Below are 23558 nucleotides of genomic sequence, written 5' to 3'. Positions count from 1 at the left end.
AAGTCAGGAAACAAAGTTCCAGACTCGCTGGAACATTAAATTCTGGTGCATCACTTATGATGCTGTAATAAACGTTGTGTTCTGTGACGTTTGATTGGCTGCTGATAAAATGTTATTGTTGTTTCCCCCTCCGACCCAGGACCTTCTCTCTCCCTCTGACCCGGAATAGACCAGCATCCTCTCTGGGTTCTGAGTCCATCAAAGTAGGCTATGTATCTTATATAATGGATTATTAGAAAGCAAAGACATCCTTTGTAAAATCAGATGTTTAGAAGCAGTGAGGAATGTAGCCGGAATGATGTGATTATTATACGATAATAATGATATGGTACACTATTCATATTATTACAGCCAAAAATAAAATCAGCTCCGATGGCCCCAGGTACCAACTTATGTTCAAAAAAGAATATTTGGGCCTTGAGGAGTCTTGAAGTATTGGCCCACCATAGAAGGTGTGAATTAGAGCGGTCTGATAGTGACTGCTCAGTGAAGACACGGCGGCAGTACCTTCTCACAGTACCATCCAGCTCCGACGGCGCCGTTGTCGTGTCCGATGGTCACCCTGCTGAGCGGGCTGATCAGCTCGCAGATCTCCACGTTGAAAGTGTCGATGAGGCCTCGCTCGAAGGCGCCGCCCTCCAGGAAGACCTTGCCGCTGTTCTTGATGCCCTTGCAGCCGTGCATGACGATGTGGATCTTGGAGTTGGTGCCGGCGCCTCGGACATTTCCTGTCATCACTTGTACGTTGTACACGATTCCTAAAGGGACAAAGACAAAAGTAGGAAAATGACACTTCTGCTGGTTTATTGTGCTAAAATGAAGCATCAACTGCTATAAGACTGAAATATTTAGGATTTATGGCTCAGTTTAGTGCATTTAGTGGATTGTATTGTGGTTTTAGAGGATCTATCTGTTTGTGTAGCTGTATAGATATATTACATCAGTGCATTTGCGTTGCAATAGATTAATAATAATAATAATAATAATAATAAATGTTCGGTTTTCTTCTATTTGTTTGCAATCAAAATATCATCATGGTGATAATCTGTTTCCTTGATAATGATTCAGTTCATGATGAGAGCTTGAGCTCGTTGTATCATGTGATTTCAGGCCAGAAGAGCCAGAAAACGCAACAGAAACGAGACTCGTACACTGTAGGAATATATTACAGGGACGTTTTTGATGCACTTTAAAGTTTGAACCGTGGTTGTTTAATGTGAGTTTCAGGAGAGCGGAAAACTGAAGGTGGACATCAGTAGGAAGCAGCCCAGTTGGTGACTCACCCATCGGCTGCATGGATCCAACCAGCACGTCTCGCTGTATTTTACCGTCGTCTTCATCCATTGCAAACCAGCGATTGACTGGGAACTCGTACACTTCTTTATTCCCCATGTCGTCTATAACCACCTGCAGGACAAACACGGGCATGTTTCTGATGAGTGTGTGTGTGTGTGTGTGTGTGTGTGTGTGTGTGTGTGTGTGTGTGTGCGTGTGCGTGTGCGTGTGCGTGTGCGTGTGCGTGTGCGTGTGCGTGTGCGTGTGCGTGTGCGTGTGTGTGTGTGTGTGTGTGAGCATTAATGTACTTTATCCAGAAACCATCCAGCAGACGAGCCTCGGTTGTTGTGACCGATGGTGATCTTCCTCAGCCGGCCCAGGTTGGGAGACTCGATGGTGAACTTGTCCTCGGAGCCGCGTTCGAAGTTGTCTTTGTCGCTGTCCAGTCGTTTCTCTCCTGGAAGAGGACAAAGATCAGCAGCCAGATGCAGAACATTGAGCGACAAAGACCATTTCAGTCCTTTATAAAAACAGGTCAGAAATAGTTTCTGGTTTGCTGGTGGATTTTTGCACAATAGATTTTGCTTTTAGACCCAAAGTGAAAATTCATCATTTTCATGTTTTTCTCTCTGTGGGGCTGAAATATTTATTAATTTCACTGTCATGTGAATATATTCAACTTCATTAGTTTTTATTTCCTTTTTTTTCTTGTTTATATTTCTAATCATTTATATTGCTGTTAAAATTATAGTTATTTTTAAATTATTCTTCACATATATATACATTTATACACATATATACACACATTTATATATATATATACACATTTCCACACACACACACACACACACACACACACACACACACACACACACACACACACACACACACACACACACACACATTATCCTTTACTGTAAAGCTGAGGGGTTGTTTTTGTTGGGCCGGCTGTGATGCATCTTGTTCATTGTTTTCATCATTTTGGCCAATAACTGCTTTTTCTGTCACATGTGTGATTGATTGTTTCCCCCTGATGAAGAAAGAACCGACCTGTATCTCCATTCTCTCCGAAGATGTTTAGAAAGACGTCGGCGTCCGTCCCGCTTCCCTTCATATCAGCCGTGAACACGCTCACGATGTATTTATTCACTGTGAAACATAAAACACAGGAAACGGCACTTCATGGACGGGGGAGGAGTTGGAGGAACCACACTTTTTATGGCGGATAAAAGTAAAGAGGTTCCTCCAGTCCAGAGAAGAACAACAAGAGTTCATGTGGAAGTGTCCCAGCGATGCTGTTGTAACTGCGGGACGTTCGTTGTTTTGTTTGTGTGCCGTGAGTCACGCTGAGCGTGGGCTGGTTGCTGGGAGTGGGCGGTCCGTCAGCAGTGACCTACGTTTGGGGACGTCCATGGGGTTCAGGCTTCCCAGCAGGTCCCTCACAAACAGGTTGTCGGCCTCCTCCCGGCTCAGCCAGTTGCTGCAGGCGAAGTAGAAGCGCAGATGCGGCCGGTTCATGTCGGTCACCACCACTCGGTCCAGGAACCAGCTGGCGTTCATCCCTGTGTTGTCGTGCTCGATCCTGGGAAGGTAAACAGAGTGAATTCACCCTCACACCAGCCCCTTTGTTCCCCCGCGAGGTTTCGCCTTCCTGCAGACAATAAACAACCCAGCTTATTGTCTCCAAGTGCAGCCGTTCACACGTGCAGGAGGTGTAACGGATCCTGAATAAGACGCAGTAGAATAACTATATGAATAATGCAGCACGGTTATTAATAGCCGGCCTCTTGAATGCAGACCGATCCACTGCTCCATGACACGACTGCATTTCAAATCCGCCACCTTTGGCTTCTCATGTTTTCAGTTTTGAGTGAATTTATGGAAGTTTTCTTTTTGAGTTGTTAAAGTTATGATTTTGTTGGTTGCTCTCACATTCAATATCTTGATCATCGCTCCTTTTCAAAGATATCCATCATAAAACGTCTGTGAAGCGAAGGCTGCAGGAATCCTGACTCCCTGCCACTGCACTTTATTACTTTCGCCAATGAGGTCGGCCGAGAAGGTTATGTTTTCATCTGCGGCTATTTATTTATTTATTGCTTTTTTCAATGTATATTAACAACTTCTCGCAAAAAACTACTGACCCAAAATGCATGAAATCTTCAGGGAGGATTTGTCATCATCCGGGGGACCAATCCATCACATTCTGGCACGTTAATGGCTAAACGTTTCTGAATAAATGTTTTCAACGTCCCAGAATGTGATGGATTGGTCCCCCGGATGATGACAAATCCTCCCTGAAGATTTCATGCATTTTAGGTCTGTAGTTTTTTGCGAAAACTTGGTCAAATACATACAAACAAACCAATAAGTAAATAGATGAATAGACGTAGATGAAAACATAACCTTCACGACCAACTCTCGTTGGTAAAGGTAAACAACATTAAAGTTTAGATTGATAGGCTATTATGGCACCAAGTTCCTGGTCCACTCAGGATGAAACTGAAGTGAATGAGGCTCCTGAACTGAAACATTTGAACCGCTGATCTAGAACAAGCATGGAAAGAGGCTTTGCCTCCGTGTTGTTATTGTTGATTCAGAGACCCACAGCTGAACCTTGAACGCTGGCAGACTTCTCCCTGTGACAGCTGAGAAAACAAACTCAGCCCCTCAGGACACAAACATATGCTTATGAATGGATTGGTCCAAATGAATTCTCCCACTTGGTCGTCACTTGAGTCTCACTGTAATCAGATCCCACTTTGATGAGTTTGAGCCTGAAGTGTTCATGCTGGCGGTGACGTAACGGCCTCCGGGAGTCAAACACAGCAGATGGAGCTTAACCTCCCGCTCAAATCCTCTGATGGCCGGAGAGTTCAGCCGGGAAAAGTGAGAAGATTCGGCTCGTAAGCCACCGCCAGCCTGTGTGATGTACACTTAACGAACCGCAACGTCACCGGCGACCTACAGCTGAGCATTATGGGACATCCCAGGAGGCTTTTTTTTTCTCGTCAGGAAGTTATGCAATTGTGAGTGTGCGTGGGAGATTTCCTGGCAGGTTGAACGTTCTGTGTTCTACCTCAGCTTCTTTATCGGTCCCACGTTGTGCGTCTTGATCCGGAAAACATCTGTTTTGTTCTTCTCAAAGGCCGTCCGGCTTCTGCAGGGTGTGGAAACGGGAGAAATGTGAGAAAGATGTGCAGAGAATCTTTCTTCATGTGATGAAAATAGATGAAGAAACGTTTCAGGAGGGCAGATGAAACTGAACTCCGGTGGATTAAAGGCTCATATTATGCAAAATTCCCTCTCTACTGGTTCTCCATCAGTACTAATCGTCCCCATACCTGGACTGACGCCCCAGAAGTGAAGACAGTCTGTCCTCTCTCTCCCTGGCTTGTTTCAGGTTTTAAAAAGTGTGTTGCTCCAACCAGCCAATCAGAAATCAAACCCTATATAGTGTCATCGGGGGTTTAGCCAATCCCAATCAAGGTAGGCCCTCCCTTTGACTCCTCCCACAATTAGGCAGCTCTGCTCTGGCACATGGCACCACGAGAGGAAGGACTTCCTCCTCTTCCCAAGATGGGCATGTGTGGGAACTTTAAAACACTCCTCTGTTCAAACTTGTTTTGTCCTAAACTGTTTTTTTTTTTTCAGTGTTCCTTTTTGTTTTTGCTATGTAAAGCATCTTTGGTTGCATAAAAAAATTAAATTTTTATTATATTTTATAAAAAAAAAATATATTTTTTATATGTTGAAAAGCTGGAACATATGACTCCTAAAAGGTACACTGGTGGGCCTGTGGTGGTTATATGATCTGAAACCTTCCTCCTCCTCCTCCTCCTCCTCCTCTTGATGTACTTTTACCCCTGACAGAGTGGACCCGGGCCAGGCCAGACCCCCAGTGCCAGACGCCATGAATCAGACACCCTCTTTTCCATGAAGTTAGAATACCTGCCTTTGTGTCTGCCCCCCCCCACACACACACACACGCACACACAGACAGACACACACACACACACACACACACACACACACACACACACAGACACACACACAACTGGGGAGGGGCACACTGTGCCAAGGTTCATAATTAAGGTGCACTGCCACAAACTGCCAAGAAGGAACCGCCGTCCAGCACACATGAACATGAGCCCTTATTCCTCCTGTTAAATCACCTGCAAGAGAATGAGTCACACATTGATTATGAAAATGTTTACAATTAAAAAAGCCACAGCAAACTTTGGAATTCATGCAATTTCACCTGGTTTATAATTACACTGAATTTCCAAAGAGTTGTGTTAGAATGTGCCTCGAATGCTCAACCGGGCACATTTTGTGGTTGACACTGCAACCCGGCTCAGCTGCATCGTGTTCACAGGAAGTCCAGTGTTTAGAACACGATACAGGCAGGACATATCGGAGTAAGGTGAAACTCCTCACCTCCTACGGGACAATGAGAGGACGACTTGTTTACACGCCAACGTTTCAAGTGAAAACACTCTTTTGGATAAATTTCGCATTTACACGACAACTTTTTGTAAACAATGAGCTCGAGGGTTTTGCCAAAGTTGCGTTTTTTCCCCCCGATTACATGATGACAGAGTCGGAGGATTCTCAAAAAGTTCCACATTGGGTCCTTCTCAAAAAGTTGCATATACAGCGGCTCTGAGTTTCCACAGGGATGATGCATTTTCAAAAAGTTGCATTTTCCCACATTTACACAAAGATGAAGTGAGAGCGTTTACAAAAAGTTGCATTTTCGCCTGTTTCCATGGAAATGGAGCGTTTTTGGACAGTAGCGTTTTCCCCGCTGTTGCCATGGAGACAGAGATGTAGTATTTTCAGAAAGTTGCTCAGAGAACAACCCCTGTCCATCACAGTTGGTAGAGCATGAGACTCTCAGTCTCAAGGTAGAGGGTTCATGTCCCACGCCGGGCGCCACCTTCCCGTGGGCTCTCCACCCATAGGAAAGGTTCTCAATGGGTGCAATGTGATCTGGGTGACGGTGCTCAGACTGACACCCCCACCACCCGGAAACGGATAAGAGGGAGACGATGGATGGATGGATGGATGGATTGATGGATGGACTGAGGGCCGTCGTTGGTAAACAGACTCCCACAACACCATTTAATTTTTTTCATTTTCACTTGAGAACGTTTTGGCATAAATGAAGTCTGAGGGAACGTGTGTGTGTGTGTGTGTGTGTGTGTGTGTGTGTGTGTGTGTGTGTGTGTGTGTGATGTTGGCGGCTGAGTTACTGTGCAGCCTGCGGACACTGGATCGGGGGTTGGGGGACTGAGACCCCTTCCCCCCAGCCCCCAGGTGTCCAGGTGTGTGTGTCACCGTCTGCTCTGCCTCACAATGAGTGTGTCCTTCCTGTTGGCTGAAGCTGAAGCTGGCCTGTCAGTCAAGGTGCAGGTAAAATGAGCAGCTGATACCTGAGTCACCTGATCTTCCACAGAAATGACATCGTGGTTTTCTTTCATTTTGCTCAAATGGAAAAGAAGACCGGCCATGTCACACAGTTCCTCCTTACTCCAGATACTCGCTGTCCGACACTTCAGCGGCTGTATGAAGGAGACATTATTGGCTCAGTGTCTCGGCTGGTGGAGGTTTACTGAGCATCTCCACCATGTTTTGATTAATGAGACACGTTGAGCCAGAATTCTCTTTCATACAGCTTCATGTCCACAAAACAAGCAACACGAGGACAGGCACTCCTGCTGCAGACTGATGAAGAAGTACCTCTTTTCTGTGCTGGAGGATCGGGGGGGAGATAGAAAAGATTCTGTTAATATGGGACCAGGGGGGTCAAACTCATTTTGGTCCAATTTCATCTTGAGTGGACAGGACGGGTAGAATAGTGAAAGGATAAACCTTCCAATTTAAACTTTTAAGGTTTTCTTTGTGCAGAGTACATGTGATGAGAACAGTTTTTCCAAATCTGAAGAATTAGTAACAAAAATTACTACAATCTTAAGATAAAGCCAATTTTAATGATGCAAAATACAACAATTTTCTCTGTTGTGGCAGACTGCAGCCTCTTGCGGCCGGTTTTGACCACGAGCCTGATGTTTGACACCCCTGCTATAAAACAGAGTAAGCATGACATGAAAAGTTAAATGATACATGAGTTTAACTTCTTACCAGTTGATACTCGACCCATTTGTTTGGCTTTGTCAGGCCAGAATTACATATTTCTAGAATCTCTAGTGGATTACAGTTGCGCAAGTATTTAGCTGGGGCCCTCATTTGGACTAGGGATGCACCGATACCGATACCGATATCGGGGGCTGATACTTTTGACATCATGCATCAGCAATGTCGCTCACAAGAGAGCACGAGCGATATCTGAGGTTTGGAGATTCTTTAAAGTTCCTCCACCAGAATCCTCAGGGGAGAAATGAAACATAGGATCCAGTTCTAGTTGTTGACGTCCATCTCTAAAACCTTCCTAAAGGAAATTCCTCTTCACACTCAGACTAACTGGTATTTCCAGCATTTTATTTTGGCGGGACATCCCCGGTTTGTTGACGTCGCAGCGTCGCAGAAAGTCCTGAAGGTTCCCGAGGCTTCGTGTCACAAGATCCCGTTTGTCCACTGGATCTCTGCACATCTGGATTCTCTCTGGAAAAACCTTCAGTTTCACTACATTCAGACTTTCTCCAGGCTTTAAGACTCTTTCTTTGACAAAGTCTGGAGGTTTTTCAAATGTTGATATTCTGGCTGGAGCTGCCGCCACGCCATCTTTGATATCCCACAATAACTTGGGGCAGGTTTCTCAAGATGGCGTCAGTCAGGAAGCATCAACAGTTTGATGGTTTGTCTGGAAACTTCTGGACTTTGGTGTGAAGGATTTAGGAAACTGCAGGTTGAGATGAGAGATGTTCTGGTTTGGTTTGTTCTCTGGACAGAATGTCTCCTTTATGAAGGACAGGTGTAGGAACATTAAAACGAATGAGAACGGAAAAAGTACGACAGATTGCAAATTGTGTTCTTTTTTTCAAATGTTATTTTTTGAAAAAATATTTTGTCAGAAATGTATGTTTTTTATAAAATATCAAGAGGACCAGAACAACATTTAGAAAACACCAGCAACTTCATCACCAGCAGAGTGAGCTCGATGTCACTCAGTGGATCCAGTATCGCTGAGCTACGCTACATGCTAAATGCTAAAGTGTTTCACAGCTCAAACGCCAGCAATGCTACATGCTGAACATGATTAAAGTGACTGATCCTCTCATTCCCAGCAGCTCAGTCTACAGTCTCCAGTAGCATAGCGTAGCTAGATGCTATGCTACTGGAAACTCAGTCGTATATTTCAGCCTTCAGGGCTGTTGGAGGTGACGTAGCATAGTATCGGCAAGTAGCTCCAGGTTAGCACTCGTACTCGTCCTTTAAAACATCGGTATCGGTGCATCCCTACTTGTGGCTTCGACCTACAGCGGTTTGAACTCACTTGCTGGCCAGGTGAACCTTCGGCGTGACGCCAAACTCTCCAAACAGAGTGACAAACACGTTAGCGTCCGTCCCGGCACCCTTGACATCCCCGGTGATGGTGACCACCTCGTACACTGTCAAACAGACCGGGAGAGAAAGAAACAGATGAGAAAACATGTAATTCTGCATCGGATAAGGTTAATAAATGGCATCAGACAGTGCCTCATTAAAAGAACAATAACTAGGCCACATCCTCTGAGAGTTTCCAATAATCTAAAGACATGGAGCAGCATTATGTTTCCCTCCAGACGCGGCGGCCAGGGAATTTAATGCGGCGAATCTGCAGCCAATCCATGTCTGATGGACGACGATACAGCCGCCGAGCGTCTCTCACGTTTCACAAGTGTGTCTGTTTGTGTAATGAAAGCAGCGAGACGGGAGGCGGGACTTCAACCCCGTTTGGTTTGACCCACAGACAGAAGAACACGATGGGCCGGAGGATCGGACCGGTCAGGTTTTATTGCTCACGTACATAACGAAATTTGTTTCCTGCAGTGGAAACCTGCCAGCTGAGGGATTTGGACCAGCAAACTTCCAATCGGACCAGGGATGTCAAACAGGCTCCGACCCGGACCAGCAAAACAATTGTGACATTTCCAAAGAAAACATTGATTTTCTAACAGATTTCTTCAGAGTAGCAGAAACAACACGACACTGAGGGGACGTCCGAATTGTCCCTCCTAACTCCTTAACTATCGACTTTACCTTAACCCAGTGGATGACGTCACGGGAATAAGGAAAGGTGTTCGAGGGCTTCCTAAAGGAGTTAAGGAAAGGTGTTAGGAGGCTTCCTAAAGGAGTTAGTGAAAGGTGTTAGGAGGCTTTCTAAAGGAGTTAAGGAAAGGTGTTAGGAGACTTCCTAAAGGAGTTAGTGAAAGGTGTTAGGATGCTTCCTAAAGGAGTTAGTGAAAGGTGTTAGGAGGCTTCCTAAAGGAGTTAGTGAAAGGTGTTAGGATGCTTCCTAAAGGAGTTAGTGAAAGGTGTTAGGAGACTTCCTAAAGGAGTTAGTAAAGGTGTTAGGAGGCTTCCTAAACTAGCTAACTAGAATTAGTCTAGAAGCCACGCTGTCAGTTTGGGTTTGTAAAAACTCCCAGAATGCAACAGCTGGAGGAGCAGATAGTTTAGATAGTTTAGTGTATTTTGCATCAGAGCTTTTCATTAAAATTGGTTTTATGTTGGAATTTTTAATAGTATTTGTTTGTTTTTGATAAAATATTGACATTTTCATCAGAGACAAACTTTAGAGTTTAATTTTAAAGTTTATTATGGCACTATGTTTCCTGTGTGGAGTTTGCATGTTCCCCCTGGGCTTCCTCCCGCAGTTGTCTCCCACCATGCCAGAAATTGTGCTAAAAACACTCATTTGAAAAGAGCAGTAGCAGTAGAGCACGCCACCATCGGGGTCCCCCACAGAGACGAAGAGTCAGAGCTTCCAGAGACCAGTGATTTCTAAAAGTTGAACCAATCTCACACACCACATCTCCCACCTGTCACCCCGAGTGTCTGGGCAGCTCCTCCTTTATGGGCAGAGAGGTGAGGCCGCACACCTGATTCCTGTCAGGGCTTAGTCGCCTCTCTGCCACAGGTAGATATGAAAAGCTAGATTATTTTCACCTAATGAAAGCCTTAAAGTTTGGAGAGCCACATCTAAATCTTCTGCATTAATCCTCCTGAAACATGTTTTCATTGATACCGGCTTTCAATCCTTTTTTTTTAACTTCAGATGAAGAGTTTTCAGGGAGGATTTCAAAGGAAAACAGCCTTTGTATGAGTTAGAACATTAAATCTTCAGGGGAGATTAGTCAGCAGGCGTTGCTTCAGAGACTGGAGGGCTCCGACTGTTCATCGGAAACTTAATAGTCCTGCTGTGCGCATCTATCTATCTATCCAAATAGAAGACAGACAGCTTGAGTTCCTAAAAAGCAAGAGAAGAAAGAGGAGTGGACATAAAGAGCAGATTCGACTGGCGACGTCTAATTGATCGGAGCTATTAGAGGCTGATTAGAAAGATGGACAGCAGATCAATCAGACAGACGGAGGTCAAACTGAACGAGTACTAGGAACCTGAGCGACATGGCTGAGCGAGAGGACTGGGAGTGTCAACATGTGTTTCTTCAATTTGAATAACTTATCATCAAAACACAAGCCACAAAAGATAAGGAAAGGAACACAAAGTTGGTCATCAAAAGGAGAAGGTAGAGGTTCACTGAGCCTGGGGAAACCCTTCCCCCGGTCCTCCACTGTGATACAGCGTGCAGCTTGTAGACATCCGGTTTACGGTGATATAAAACAAAAGAATAGAAAAAAAACTGAAGCAAATAGCATGAAGAGTGTTTTTGTTTAGGGTCTGACAGAAGAAAATGAAAAATAAAAGTGAAAGCTGTCTCACTATTTAAGAATCTGCACGTATGGATTTAAAAGCTCAGAGAATTATTAACTGATAGTCAAAAACAGTAGAAGCTCTGACGAGCAGACGCCCTCTACTGGGCCGACACGTCACTACACTTACAGGTTCTAACTGTTGACACACGTTGATGACCCACAACCGCCCGAATGCAAACAACAGACTGGTTTTCCTGGTAAATTTCAAGTTGAGAGACACAAAAACGGCCAAAATACTGAGGCTGGACCCGGTGATCTGAATATTCAGACGATGTGCTGTTCGGAAATAAATTCTGAGATGTAAATAATGGCCGCCTCCACATAGCGTGGCGCTGCGCTGCTAACCTCTCAGTTAGTTTCACTTTCGCTTTAAAGCAGAGAACATCGGGCCCGCCGGGCCAAAACCACAAGACCCCCCAGGAGAGGCTCCAGTCTGGTCCAATAAACCACCAAGGAAGGAGGTTATATAACATTTATAAAGGATTTATTCCTTCAGCAGCACCACATTGTTTACTGAACCAAGTTAGCATCACTAACATGATAGCCGTTAGCTCATATTGATGCTAACTAGCCTGTCTGGTAGCTGCATCACTGTGAAACACTGAGCGGGGAGCGTCTCCATGGCAACAGACACTGATCTCCTCCATGAGGTGCCTCTCTCATCCTCTTTGTATGGTTTTGTTATAGTTTTTCACAGTTTTTATTCAGAAAGTTTTAGTCGTTAACGTTCCAAAATCTACCGGATTGGTTCTTGATGATGACAAATCATCCCTGAAGATTTCATGGAATAATAGTTTTTGTAAACAGTTGGTAAACTACATACAAACAAATCAATAAATAAATACACGTCTGGCAGTGACTGCTGGACTGTCAGAAGCGGTTCTGTCTCCTGGTTCTGGCTTTGGCCCTGCCGGGGATCCTGGTTCTGACTCCTGGTTTTGGCTCCTGGCCCTGCCTTTGGCCCTGCCGGGGATCCTGGTTCTGGCTCCTGGTTCTGGCTCCTGGCCAGGCCAGGGCTCCAGGTTCTGGCTCCCGGTATGGGACTGGGACGCCACCCAGCACTCGTCTTCTGTTTGGCTCTGTTCATGCGGAACCAAACCAAGCTTGGACCTGGAACGACCAGCGGGGGATTCCCTGCCGCTGGGAGCCGAGGCGGAACCGGAGGAAACCTTACCTTTCTTTTTGTAGTACTCGTCGTCGTATCCGTCTGACGAGTCTGTGTGGTAGTTCAGCAGTTCGTCTTGGTAGAGCGCAGCGTAGTCCACCTGCTTGGCTTTGGATTTCTTCCCCTTCTTCTTCTTGTCCTCGTCGCTGTCCGCTGATCCCTTCTTCACCTTTTTCTTCTTCTTCTTCTTGGAGTCGTCCTCCTCCTGCTCCTCCATTAACGGCTCCTCCTCCTCATCGTTGTGGGACTTCTTCTTCTTCTTCCCATCCTTGGACTTCTTGTCCTTGGACCCCATCTCGTCCTTTCCCTCCGGACTCTCCGAGGAGGATTTCTTCTTTTTCTTCCTCTTCCTCTCCTCCTTTCCTCCGTCAGTCACTTCCTCCTTGAGCTTATCAGACTTCTCCTTTCTGGGTTTGCTGGTGGATTCGTTGTTGTTCTGCTCACTTTCCTCATCTTTGCTCTCAATCGCAGCTTCAGCATCATCCCCTGATTTCTTCTTCTTCCTCTCTTTCACCTTCTCACCCTCTCCGTTAGTCTTCTCTCCCTCCGGTGCCTCCTGACTCTCCCACTTCTCTGTGCTCTTGTGTTTCCTCCGACTCTTCTCCCGTTGAGTGGATTCCCCGCCGCCGCCGCCGTCCTCAGACTTTGGCTCAGTTTCCTCCACCTCGTCATCAACCTCTTCGGTTTCTTCCAAAGCTGCAGATTTTTTCTGTTTCGACGGCATCTTTTATTCATCCACTTCCCCGGCCTTTAGTTCCCTAAGTGCTGCGGTGAGTTTCTAATGGTGTAAGACAATTCATTTGACCCTTGGCGGCGGCGAGGTGGAGTGATGGTGAGGCGGGAGGCGTGCAGACGTTCTGACTGGGGACGTGAAGAGGCAGGGACCACCGTCCCGGGGCGTCTCGCACCCGCACAGTTTGGAATATGGTCACACCAACAACGACTCATGAAAAATTACTGTCACCTCCTTGGTCACGTGACCGGCGCGGAGAAAAGCCCCGTGAAAAAGGAGCCTTGCTCAGATAGCTTATCCCCTCTGCCGCCGCTCGCTCCATTATTCATGGTGTCAGGATCGCTTTACGGGCCGGGGGTGTCTCGCTTTTACCTGCACACACACACACACACACACACACACACACACACACACACACACACACACACACACACACACACACACACACACACACACACACCTCTTCAACTGCTTCGCTTTGTTGACTCTAGTACACGGTGTAGCATCGTGTCTGAATCACATTCACAAGTCCAGACAGAAGATAAATAAACCCACGTCTGGGATTAGTGTGACTTCATCTCTAAATACTCAATGATTTGTTTTATTCTCTGGACTTGTACTTTTATTTTTTTGAACCACTGGCAGTAAAACTAGTAGTTTCACAATCTGGATAATCCACCTTAATCTAAAGCTCTGTTTACACAACAATGACAATGATTGTATCCGCAAAGCTTTCTTCACTTTTGGGGTCAGAATCCACGACATCGTAAAGTTTTTATCCCGCCTCTCAAGGTGGAACTTTTCTTTCACGGTGGTGATTCCCCCCTGCAGAGACTGCTGGAGGCGACGGAGGCGACGGAGCCTGTTACTGCTCACCCGGTACCCCCGCTCTGGTGGTAAATAGTTCTTCTGTTCCTGCTCCAGTAAACCAACATGGCCGACCCGTAGTGGTTTGACTGGCGGTCATATTCTGGTTCTATCGTCTATATCAGTAGTTTAATAGATAAGACTCTCCCTGATACCATCCGATTCCTCATCAGTCCATGAGAATGTCACTTCTCTCCATTTTCTTTATGTTTATAGCGTTTTGTTCTCTGCACACGCGTCTGTGGTTTTCAGTACAAAAAGAAGAAACAGCGCCCTCCTGTGGTCTAACAGACTAACGACATGATGTCAGTGTGTCTGCTGCTGCCGTGGAAACAACACTTTTTTTAACGGATTAGGTTTTGTCACATGAATAGGTTGTGGTGGAAACAGGGCCTGAGGCAATGACAGTGTTTTCATATGAAAACAGAAAAGTTGCATTTTCAGTGACTCCGAGCACCGTTGTCACGTAAACAGACGTTCAAAATGCAATAAGTTTTCTGTTTTCAAGCGGGCGGCAGCAGTCAATGAGGCGTCTACTCTTTATTATGTCTATGCCTCCCTCCACATGGCTTCTTCTTCGTTTTTTAAATAAACTTTATTTAAAGTTTACCACTGGCAGCTTCGCCCCCCGGCCAGCTCAGTAGGTAGAGCATGAGACTCTCGGTCTCAAGGTAGAGGGTTCATGTCCCACGCCGGGCACCACCTTCCTGTGGGCTCTCCACCTGCAGGAAGGTTCTTAATGGTGCAATGTGATCTGGGTGACGATGCTCAGACTGACACCACCACCACCCGGAAACGGATAAGAGGGAGGAGAGGGACGGATGGATGGATGGATGGATGGATGGATGGATGGATGGATGGATGGATGGATGGACTGGCAGCTTCTTCTTTGTTTTTTTTTAAATAAACTTTATTTAAAGTTTACCCCTGGCAGCTTCTATTTTTGCAGACGCACCCTGATGACGTAACACGTCCGTTCAGTGGGTCAGTGGGTTTGAAAGATGGATAGAAAGAAGAAGGAGCAGAGAGGCTAGAATTAAACAGAGGAAAGTTCTGGAAACAGAAACAACAAAATGTAGAGATTGACAAGGTGTTCATTAAAACCAGCTCACGGTCAGAAACTAGAAATGACGATGGAACAGGTAAGATGTTTAACTTTGCCTCCAAACTTCTGTTCAATATAATTATCAAGTCGAGGGATTCTGTGATGTTGTGGGATATAACATGAAATTCTATCATTTGAATAATAGTCTGATGCAACATCACATAACTGGTAAACTTTGTCTTTTGGTTCCTCAGAACCCAGATCCAGCAGCACCAAGCTGGTCGGACTGATCTCAGGATGGATCAGATTATTAGATTCAACATAATGAAGAGCAGGATGGAGACCTGCTCTATATGAGAAATGAACTGAGATTCTAGATGATTCAGCTCTACATTCATGAAACTGAGCTGAACTTTATAAAAAGAGGAGATTTGTGCTGAGAACTTAGATCATTTAAAAAAAAGTGATTTAATGTGAGAAGCAGAGCCAGCGGTGATGAGGGGGTTGAGCCGTCACTATGAAGGAACAGCTGAGCTGCTGGAACAGTGTGTGAACAATCAAGCAGTACTTCCAATATATGAGAAGTTTCTCAACAGTACAGTTCATTAAAAACACTCAGGAGAAACTTGAGGCATTCATGCTCATGAGCACTGAGGAAGGACTCCTCATGTCTGTGGACAATGATATCGTCATAAACAACTAGGCAGAGACCAGTGCACTGCTCAGGGTTTATTCATGTTCCAGGGTGACACCATGGTCATATTGATCTTTCAACATCACGTTACCCACAATCCAACCTCCATGACTCACACCTGCTTATGTTCAGGCGCCCGCCAACACTGATACTCATATGAGTGATTCTATTACAATACTTAGAATCGGTTTACAAAGGATTTATTTCCACATAGTTCATTAAAATAAACCGACACCAAACTGAGCCTCATCCTGACATCACAGCATCACGATCGTCTGTTTAATCCCTGATATATGATCCAATCACCACTGTTACCACGCTGGCCGTATGTTTCAGTTCTGTTTGTGTCCTCCTGTGTTTTTCTTTTGGTTCGTACCTCTCTGTGTGTGAGTCCAGAGGCCTGTACTAGGAACCTGATCAACATACCAGGATCTCTGTTTCCTGGTTGACTGATCCTGATCACCGTTACTACCAAGCAGGTTATCAACTCACTAGTTCAACCCAGACCAGGTGTGCACGTTCAGGTGAAAGGGGCGGAGTTAGCAGCGTCTGACCAATCACACAGGGAGAAACTCTACAGAGCAGTTTACAGATTACTGAAGGAGCAGTTAATCTCTTGAGATTATGAAGAATTCAAACTCATCCAGCAGCTCAAAGCAACACTGCTGCTGCAGCCAAAGCCAGAACCTTCCTGACTTGTTAATCCTGACCTGGTGAGATTAGAGCAGATTAATTCATCAGTGATATAAAGGAACAGCAGTGTGATCACTCAGTTTCTCTTTATTCCAGCAGAAAGGTTCCAGGCTGAACTTCCTCACTGATCTTCTTTTACTTTAGATTCTCCATCACTTGTTCTGAGGCTGAGTTTCTCTTGTGTTTTGTGTTGGAATATTAATTCATCACCATGACGACACGAGTAGTTCTGGTTCCATAAATTCATGGTTCTGCAGTTCTGTCAGGTGTGATCATTCACCTCATTATTCCAGATTAACAGACCTGGAACAAGTCAAGAACAAGAACCTCCTTCAGAGCCTCAGAGACCAGGATTTATTTTATTATGTCAAGAAGATTGTTCTGAATTAATTTATCATCTCCTCTCCGCTGCTGCTCAGTGCTGAACCCGTCCACCAATCACCATCATTTAAGAATGGGCGGGGAATTTTCCAAGAGATCTGATTGGTCAGGAGGCGGAGCTCTGACCTCTTATCCAGAACATATCCTGCTCCGGAGCACGTTAGACTTTCAGCATCAGTTACCATGGTGATTTATCCTGGTGAGAAGGGAGCGAGAGTCGTAGTACAGAAAACTAGAGTTATTCCTGAAGTTATCTGGATAAGAGAAAACCAGAGTTAATCCTGAAGTTACCTGGATAAGAGAAAACCAGAGTTAATCCTGAAGTTACCTAGATAAGAGAAAACCAGAGTTAATCCTGAAGTTATCTCAATAAGAGAAAACCAGAGTTAATCCTGAAGTTACCTGGATAAGAGAAAACCAGAGTTAATCCTGAAGTTACCTGGATAAGAGAAAACCAGAGTTAATCCTGAAGTTATCTCAATAAGAGAAAACCAGGGTTAATCCTGAAGTTACCCGGATAAGAGAAAACCAGAGTTAATCCTGAAGTTATCTCCATAAGAGAAAATCCGGCTTCGTAGTACAGTCCTCTGTTTTTTTCACAGCAGCTCTGCTGGCCCCGCCCACTTCCAGAGGGAAAGTGGAGTCAATCCCCTATCGGTCGCCTCTTCGCCTGCCAGGAGCCAAAAGGTGCAGGAGGGGTGGAGGAAGTGGGACTCGGCCTGACAGCAGCTGCGTTTGTGACTCATTTGTGAGAGTTTTGCTTCAGAACTGGGGTTCTCCTGTTGATTATTGTGGTGATTGTTGTAATATTGTCTATATCCAGCACTATCTTTGTTTTGCTTTGGTTTAAGACCTTTTACCCAGTTGACTGCTTTCTGTGTAGAGTTTGCATGTTCTTCCTGTATATGTGTGGGTTTGCTCTGGAATGAAAGATGGATCCCAAAATATCTCAACGTGCATAATGACACGTAAATAAAAGTGTGATTTGCTTGATTAAAAAAATGGAAAAAATGAAATGCACAATAATTCAAGTTATAAAAATAAATCTGAAGTGTATTGTGCAATTACAGTTACAACATATATTTTAAAGTCTGAAAGAACATGTGAACACCAAGCAGAATTGTCGGTAATGTCGAGTATTATCATTATTATATAATTATTCAATTTGTCCTAAATTGGCTTATTATCCAAATAATAATCCACAAAGACGAAATTGAGAAAATCCAAACAGGTTTATTTACAAAGACAGTACAAGTATAAAGAAACCACCAAGAGTCTGTTAAGAAGCACTGCATTTTGTATATATATATATATATATACATACATCACCTCGGTCCATCATCATCACCATACTGGCTCCTCACCTTCTCCTGTTCTGAATTCATGTATGATTGTAGAACAATTTAGTGGTTTGAGCCAAACACATGAGGAGTGAATTAAAATGAAGAGAGAAAGTTAAAACGCTGCTACGCTGAGCGATTTCCAGCCGTCACAGATGAAAGATAGCGACTGCGGCGATATCGCCGGGTCTCTAAATTGTTGGTCCTACGTTTTAATTGCGAGATTGTTGTCATGGCAACCTGCTATAAAACTCTCACTCTGGCTGCGTTTGTATGGTGTACGATTGAATCCCTTCTGATTCTAGGATCAGATTTACGTGAAAAGTGAATAAAATCAAGGGGAATATTGTGCCGGTTTATACGCACCAGGTTGTGAGCCAATTCACCTGAGTGGATTAATCCCATCATGCCTTACACTGGGACGTTTGCTGTTTGTGACACGAGCACAGAATCCCACAACCGGCCGATTAGAACAAAAGAAGGAATGGAGAGTGGAGCTTTTTAAAAGTGCAACATCAAAGAAACTTTATCTTGGTTCAACGTATAAGTAGGAGGAGACAAACACACTCATGACATTTGGTGAGCTGACTGAAACCAGGAAACCGGGCAACAACGGCTCCACAATGTGATCGGAATTAATAATCGTATGGTGCAAATGTATTGCCAGTCCACATGAGCTAAAACTATCATTTTTCAACCCGTCGTTCTTAAAAAGTTTCCCGTCCACACAATGTAGTACACCTGCCAGGCCTATAGGATGACGTCACGGAGAGGGAGGCGGGATTATAGGTCGAGAGGCGGGGCCATGACATCGTCGTTTTCAGCTAAAGTGCGTCTTGTCCATTCACACGTCAAAGCCGAGGCAGCGTTTTCTAATTCCTCCTCTCTGGAACACGTTTAAAATAAAAATGTTTTCCTGCTCCTAAAACATGATGTGGAGGATCAGACAGTAACCATGGTTACGTGAAATGGTACTGTGGTGTGGGCGGGGCCCGAATCAAGTTGCCATTGAATCTGACTACTTTTGCTCCACAGAGCTACTGTCAAACAATTGTGAGCGATCGTCTCACATTTCAACTGCTGCTGAGACTTACGTCCAGTAACCAACCAATAGAAATGCAGCACGCAGTATCAAAGTGCGCCGCTCTTGCTAAACCCAAAGAGATGCTTGGTGGCTACGATGGCAAAACGCGCCCAAATTATTATCATTGTTAAAAACATTTCTCTCCAAACACATGAAGGCTCCGTTCAGGCTTCGCTGGTTTCTTTTTGGTGGCTGGACGGCGCACGCTTATGTCGTTTTGTTCTTGCGAAATCGTGTCGACTCTCATACATCGCAGGCTGAGATTCAGCTTGTTTTCACTTTACACTCAACACAAAGCTCACTTCACGTCGTGCCCAAAGATATTAGTGTCATGTCGTGCAGTGTATCGAGCTGGGAACCTCTAAGTTTGTTAAAATCTCACGGAATGTCGTCGCCTTGAAGGCTCATATTATGCAAAATTCCCTCTCTACTGGTTTTCCATCAGTAATAATCGTCCCCATACTTGGACTGACGTCCCAGAAGTGAAGACAGTCTGTCCTCTCTCTCCCTGGCTTGTTTCAGGTTTTAAAAAGTGTGTTGCTCCAACCAGCCAATCAGAAATCAAACCCTATATAGTGTCATCGGGGGTTTAGCCAATCCTAATCAAGGTAGGCCCTCCCTTTGACTCCTCCCACAATTAGGCAGCTCTGCTCTGGCACATGGCACCACGGGAGGAAGTACTTCCTCCTCTTCCCAAGATGGGCATGTGTGGGCGGAGCCAGTCCAGCTCACACAGACACAGCAGATTCTGAATGTAGCTCCTATGATCCAATATTCAAATGAGGAAAATCACAGAGGAGCTAGAAACTTAGAATACTGAAGGTTTCTGGACCGACCAGACCAGGAGGAGGAGGAGAACAGGAGGAGGAGGAGGTGAACAGGATGAACAGGAAGAGGAGGTGAACAGGAGGAGGAGAAGATGAACAGGAGGAGGACAGGAGAAGTTTAATTTCCTCTCAAACACAGAAAAAATGACAGCAGGGCGACGGAACATTAACTTTCAGTCTCTTAAAACCTTCCGAGGTTCAAGATGAATGTTCACAGTTCCAAGAGGCTCAAATAACAAAAAAAAACTCAACACAAACAGGCAGCAGCCGTCGTCGTCCCATAAACAATCATGGAGGATCCGTCTCTTGGTCTCTTGGTGAAAAGTTTTGTGTGTCCACATGTGTAAACGCAGCGTGACGTTTCCTCAGTGAGACTGAAGCAGGCAGACACACACCAGTAAAGTCATGCAGAGCGTCAGAGCGTTACGCGGGTATGAACGGAGCCTACCATAGAGAAAACAAATGTGTGTGTGTGTGTGTGTGTGTGTGTGTGTGTGTGTGTGTGTGTGTGTGTGTGTGTGTGTGTGCGTGTGATTTGGGCTCATAAGGCAATATGGCTTTAAGACATGTATGACAGAGAGGCCTGGTCGTCTCACCTTCTATAGACACGCCCACGCCACCTTCCTGCTATTGACACTTTATACCTCCACATTTTGGGGCTTTTTCAGAAACGACTGTAAAACTCAGTGTATGAATCCAGGAAAATACCGTAATCTCCACACTATAAGCCGTTACGTTTCACACACCCTCTGAACTCTGCAGTTTAAACAACGACAAGGCCGATTTGTTGATTTTCACGGGTTAAGGAGCTTAATGCTGCAGATACATGGGTGATGCGTTCAGGTGCATCACGTAATTCCGACCTCTGGTCTTTTTCACTTTTTAAATTTTGTGGGTGCGGCTTATATTCAAGTGTGCTCAATGGTCCGGAAATGATGATAGTTGGAACTCGTTGGACCAACGTAATTGAATTGCTTCAATTGGTAAAATCCAAAGATTCAGGTTCTTCTAACGTAAATCAATAAATTAGATTAGATTAAGATACTTCATTAAAGAGGCAACTTTAGTTAATTTTCCTGCTTTTTTTTCCATTCTTTGTTTCAGTTACTTTTCTTTCAGAACGATCAAAACAACTCGGAACTATTTTGTGGGGTTTTTTTGTTGTTGTTGTTTTTCATTTTAAATTGCAGTACAAACAGTCTGTTTGTTTTTCCTTCTGTCTTCTAACCAAACTGGAGCAGCAGGACTCTGGTTCTGCAGGTTTCTTCCTGTTAATACAGAGATTTCCCTTTCCTTTTTCTCCTCTACTTCCTCAAACAGAATCGCTTTTTCACTGTAAAAGCATGTCGCGATGACTCTTGTATTTGTTGCTATAGAAATAAAATTGAATTGTCAAACTTGACAGGCTGCACTTTTTAATATCGGTCACTGCTCTCGGTGTGCAATACACATCATCCACTTGTATTCTCTGCAGTCATAACATAAACTGGCATTCAGTCCAATCACTACCAACATTATCATGCAAGAACGTAGAATAATGTCACAGTCTTAGTTTTAGATTATTGTTATCATTTGTATTTATAATCATCGTTCATATTATTCTCTGACTGTCCACTTGCTGCTAAATTATCTTATTATATCTTAATATAATTAAGAAAAAGTAGTCACACTTTAAAATAACAGTATATACAGTATCTGACTGGATTTTTCCTACATCGTGGTGTTTTAATAAAACAATTGCACATTCTTGTGCGATTATATTTATCATTATTTATTTTGAATATATGACATTTTAAGCACCCAAAAAGTGCTTGATCATGTAATTCAAATGTGCTTTGCGCACATAGAGCTTCTATATATGGAATTTTGCCACAGGAAATGGCCACGTGAAAAATTAGCATTACTACTGGAGGGCTGAGGCTGAGGCCGAGGCGCCGTTTCCATGGCGACCATTTCAAGTGAAAATGCAAAACAACAACCTCCCGTTGCGTTTTCTGGGCCCGTTTGCTCGTGGAGTTTACTCCGTTTTTCAGCGTTTCTGCAGAATCTTTTTCCCAAACATTTTTAAAACATGAAACTTTTCTGAAGAACAAAAAAGCAAAAACTATTTTCACCTGAAACGTCGCGGAAACGGGTTTTTAATGAGCTGCTGTTTCTCTACCTCGCCTCAAATCATTACTACATTTTTTTTTGGTTTCAAGTTTAGTGAATACGGAAACAAAAAAAAAATTGTTTGTTAAATAACCGTCTTTTTCTTAACCAATTTTGTGAAGTAACAGTTGATGGCTGTGCTTGACCCGGCCTTAAAGGGAGTAACGTCCAATAACATGAACAATGTGACTGTTTTAGATGAAATAAAGCCAACAATTCACTCGCCTGAGGTGAAGCCGAGCTCAACCGCGATTTCTAACTCGTAATCTCGTGCGATTTAAGCATATTGAGTAAAAATGTTCCAGAAATGTGGCTTGATGCCCTGAATTAGGTTTTTTTTTTTTATTCTTCATTTATAAAACACGTTACTTTTCCTGTGATTCCCACGTCTCAGAGTTCATTTTCATGAAGCGCCGACGAGTCGCGACTTCATGTTTTGCAGATATTTGGGTGCAAAAGTACATTTTACCACATTTCGTCAAGCTGAAAGTGGAGATTTCTGTAGATTGACACTTTAATAACACCAGGCCAAGAAAAGTGAGTAGAAACAAAGATCCGTCCAGAAATAGCACAGGAGGGTTTTTCTTTTTACAGTCGGCCCCTGAAAACAGGCCGTTTTTAACAGCGTTATCAAACCTGGTGACTCTAGGAAACACTTACAAAAGTAGACAATCAGATGTTGGGATTGTTTCGGGGTTTTTTGCCTTTTTTATGTCAAATATTAGCTGAAGAACAAGATTCAGGCTTCGTTTACCACAAAAGCTGCAACACACACAGCGAGTCCCAGAGGAGACACAGAAGAACAAAAGAGGAGGGACGGGGGGGACGGGCGGGACGGGGGGGACGGGGGGACGGGCGGGCGCCACTGAAGGGAATATCTGTGTGCAGTCGAGTAGAGCCACTAGAAAACTTCACAGAAACAAACATCATTATGAAGACCACTGTTAATAACACGTTAATAACAAGAATCCTGCGGACGGGACACAGAGAGAGAGAGAGAGAGAGAGAGAGAGAGAGAGAGAGAGAGAGAGAGAGAGAGAGAGAGAGAGAGAGAGAGAGAGAGAGAGACAGAGAACGAGAAAGAGAAAGAGAAAGAGAGACAGAGAGACCGAGAGAGAAAGAGAGAAAGAGACAGAGAGAGAAAGAGAGACAGAGAGAAAGAGAGAAAGAGAGAGAAAGAGAAAGAGAAAGAGAAAGAGAAAGAGAAAGAGAAAGAGAAAGAGAAAGAGAAAGAGAAAGAGACAGACAGAGAGACCGAGAGAGAAAGAGACAGAGAGAGACAGAGAGAGACAGAGAGAGCCAGGAAAAGAGAGACATGGCAGTGAAAGTGAGCAGTGGCGGTGAATCAGTCAAAGTGTGAAAAGTCCCAGTGAGTCTTTAAAAGAACGAGCAGTCATTTACATTTGAGCAACAAACATGAG

General features: G+C 44.3%; 1 protein-coding gene across 1 annotated transcript in view; it reads right to left on the bottom strand.

The window, feature by feature from the left end:
• loxhd1a (lipoxygenase homology PLAT domains 1a) overlaps positions 1-13046 on the bottom strand; it is a gene marked incomplete at its 5' end in the record, with an annotated part of 56577 nt that extends 43531 nt beyond the window's left edge. Inside the window, 9 exons of the mRNA XM_080476462.1 lie at positions 508-758; positions 1284-1407; positions 1584-1732; positions 2326-2424; positions 2673-2857; positions 4355-4435; positions 7021-7032; positions 8735-8849; positions 12332-13046. Of these exons, the coding sequence (XP_080332588.1) occupies positions 508-758; positions 1284-1407; positions 1584-1732; positions 2326-2424; positions 2673-2857; positions 4355-4435; positions 7021-7032; positions 8735-8849; positions 12332-13046 (1731 nt within the window). The remainder of the gene's footprint in view (positions 1-507; positions 759-1283; positions 1408-1583; positions 1733-2325; positions 2425-2672; positions 2858-4354; positions 4436-7020; positions 7033-8734; positions 8850-12331) is intronic.
• Between the last annotated feature and the right edge of the window lie 10512 nt (positions 13047-23558).

Source organism: Lipophrys pholis (genome assembly GCF_963383615.2).
Source record: "Lipophrys pholis genome assembly, chromosome: 12".
Lineage (NCBI taxonomy): Eukaryota > Metazoa > Chordata > Actinopteri > Blenniiformes > Blenniidae > Lipophrys > Lipophrys pholis.
This window is presented reverse-complemented; position numbering and strand designations above follow the sequence as displayed.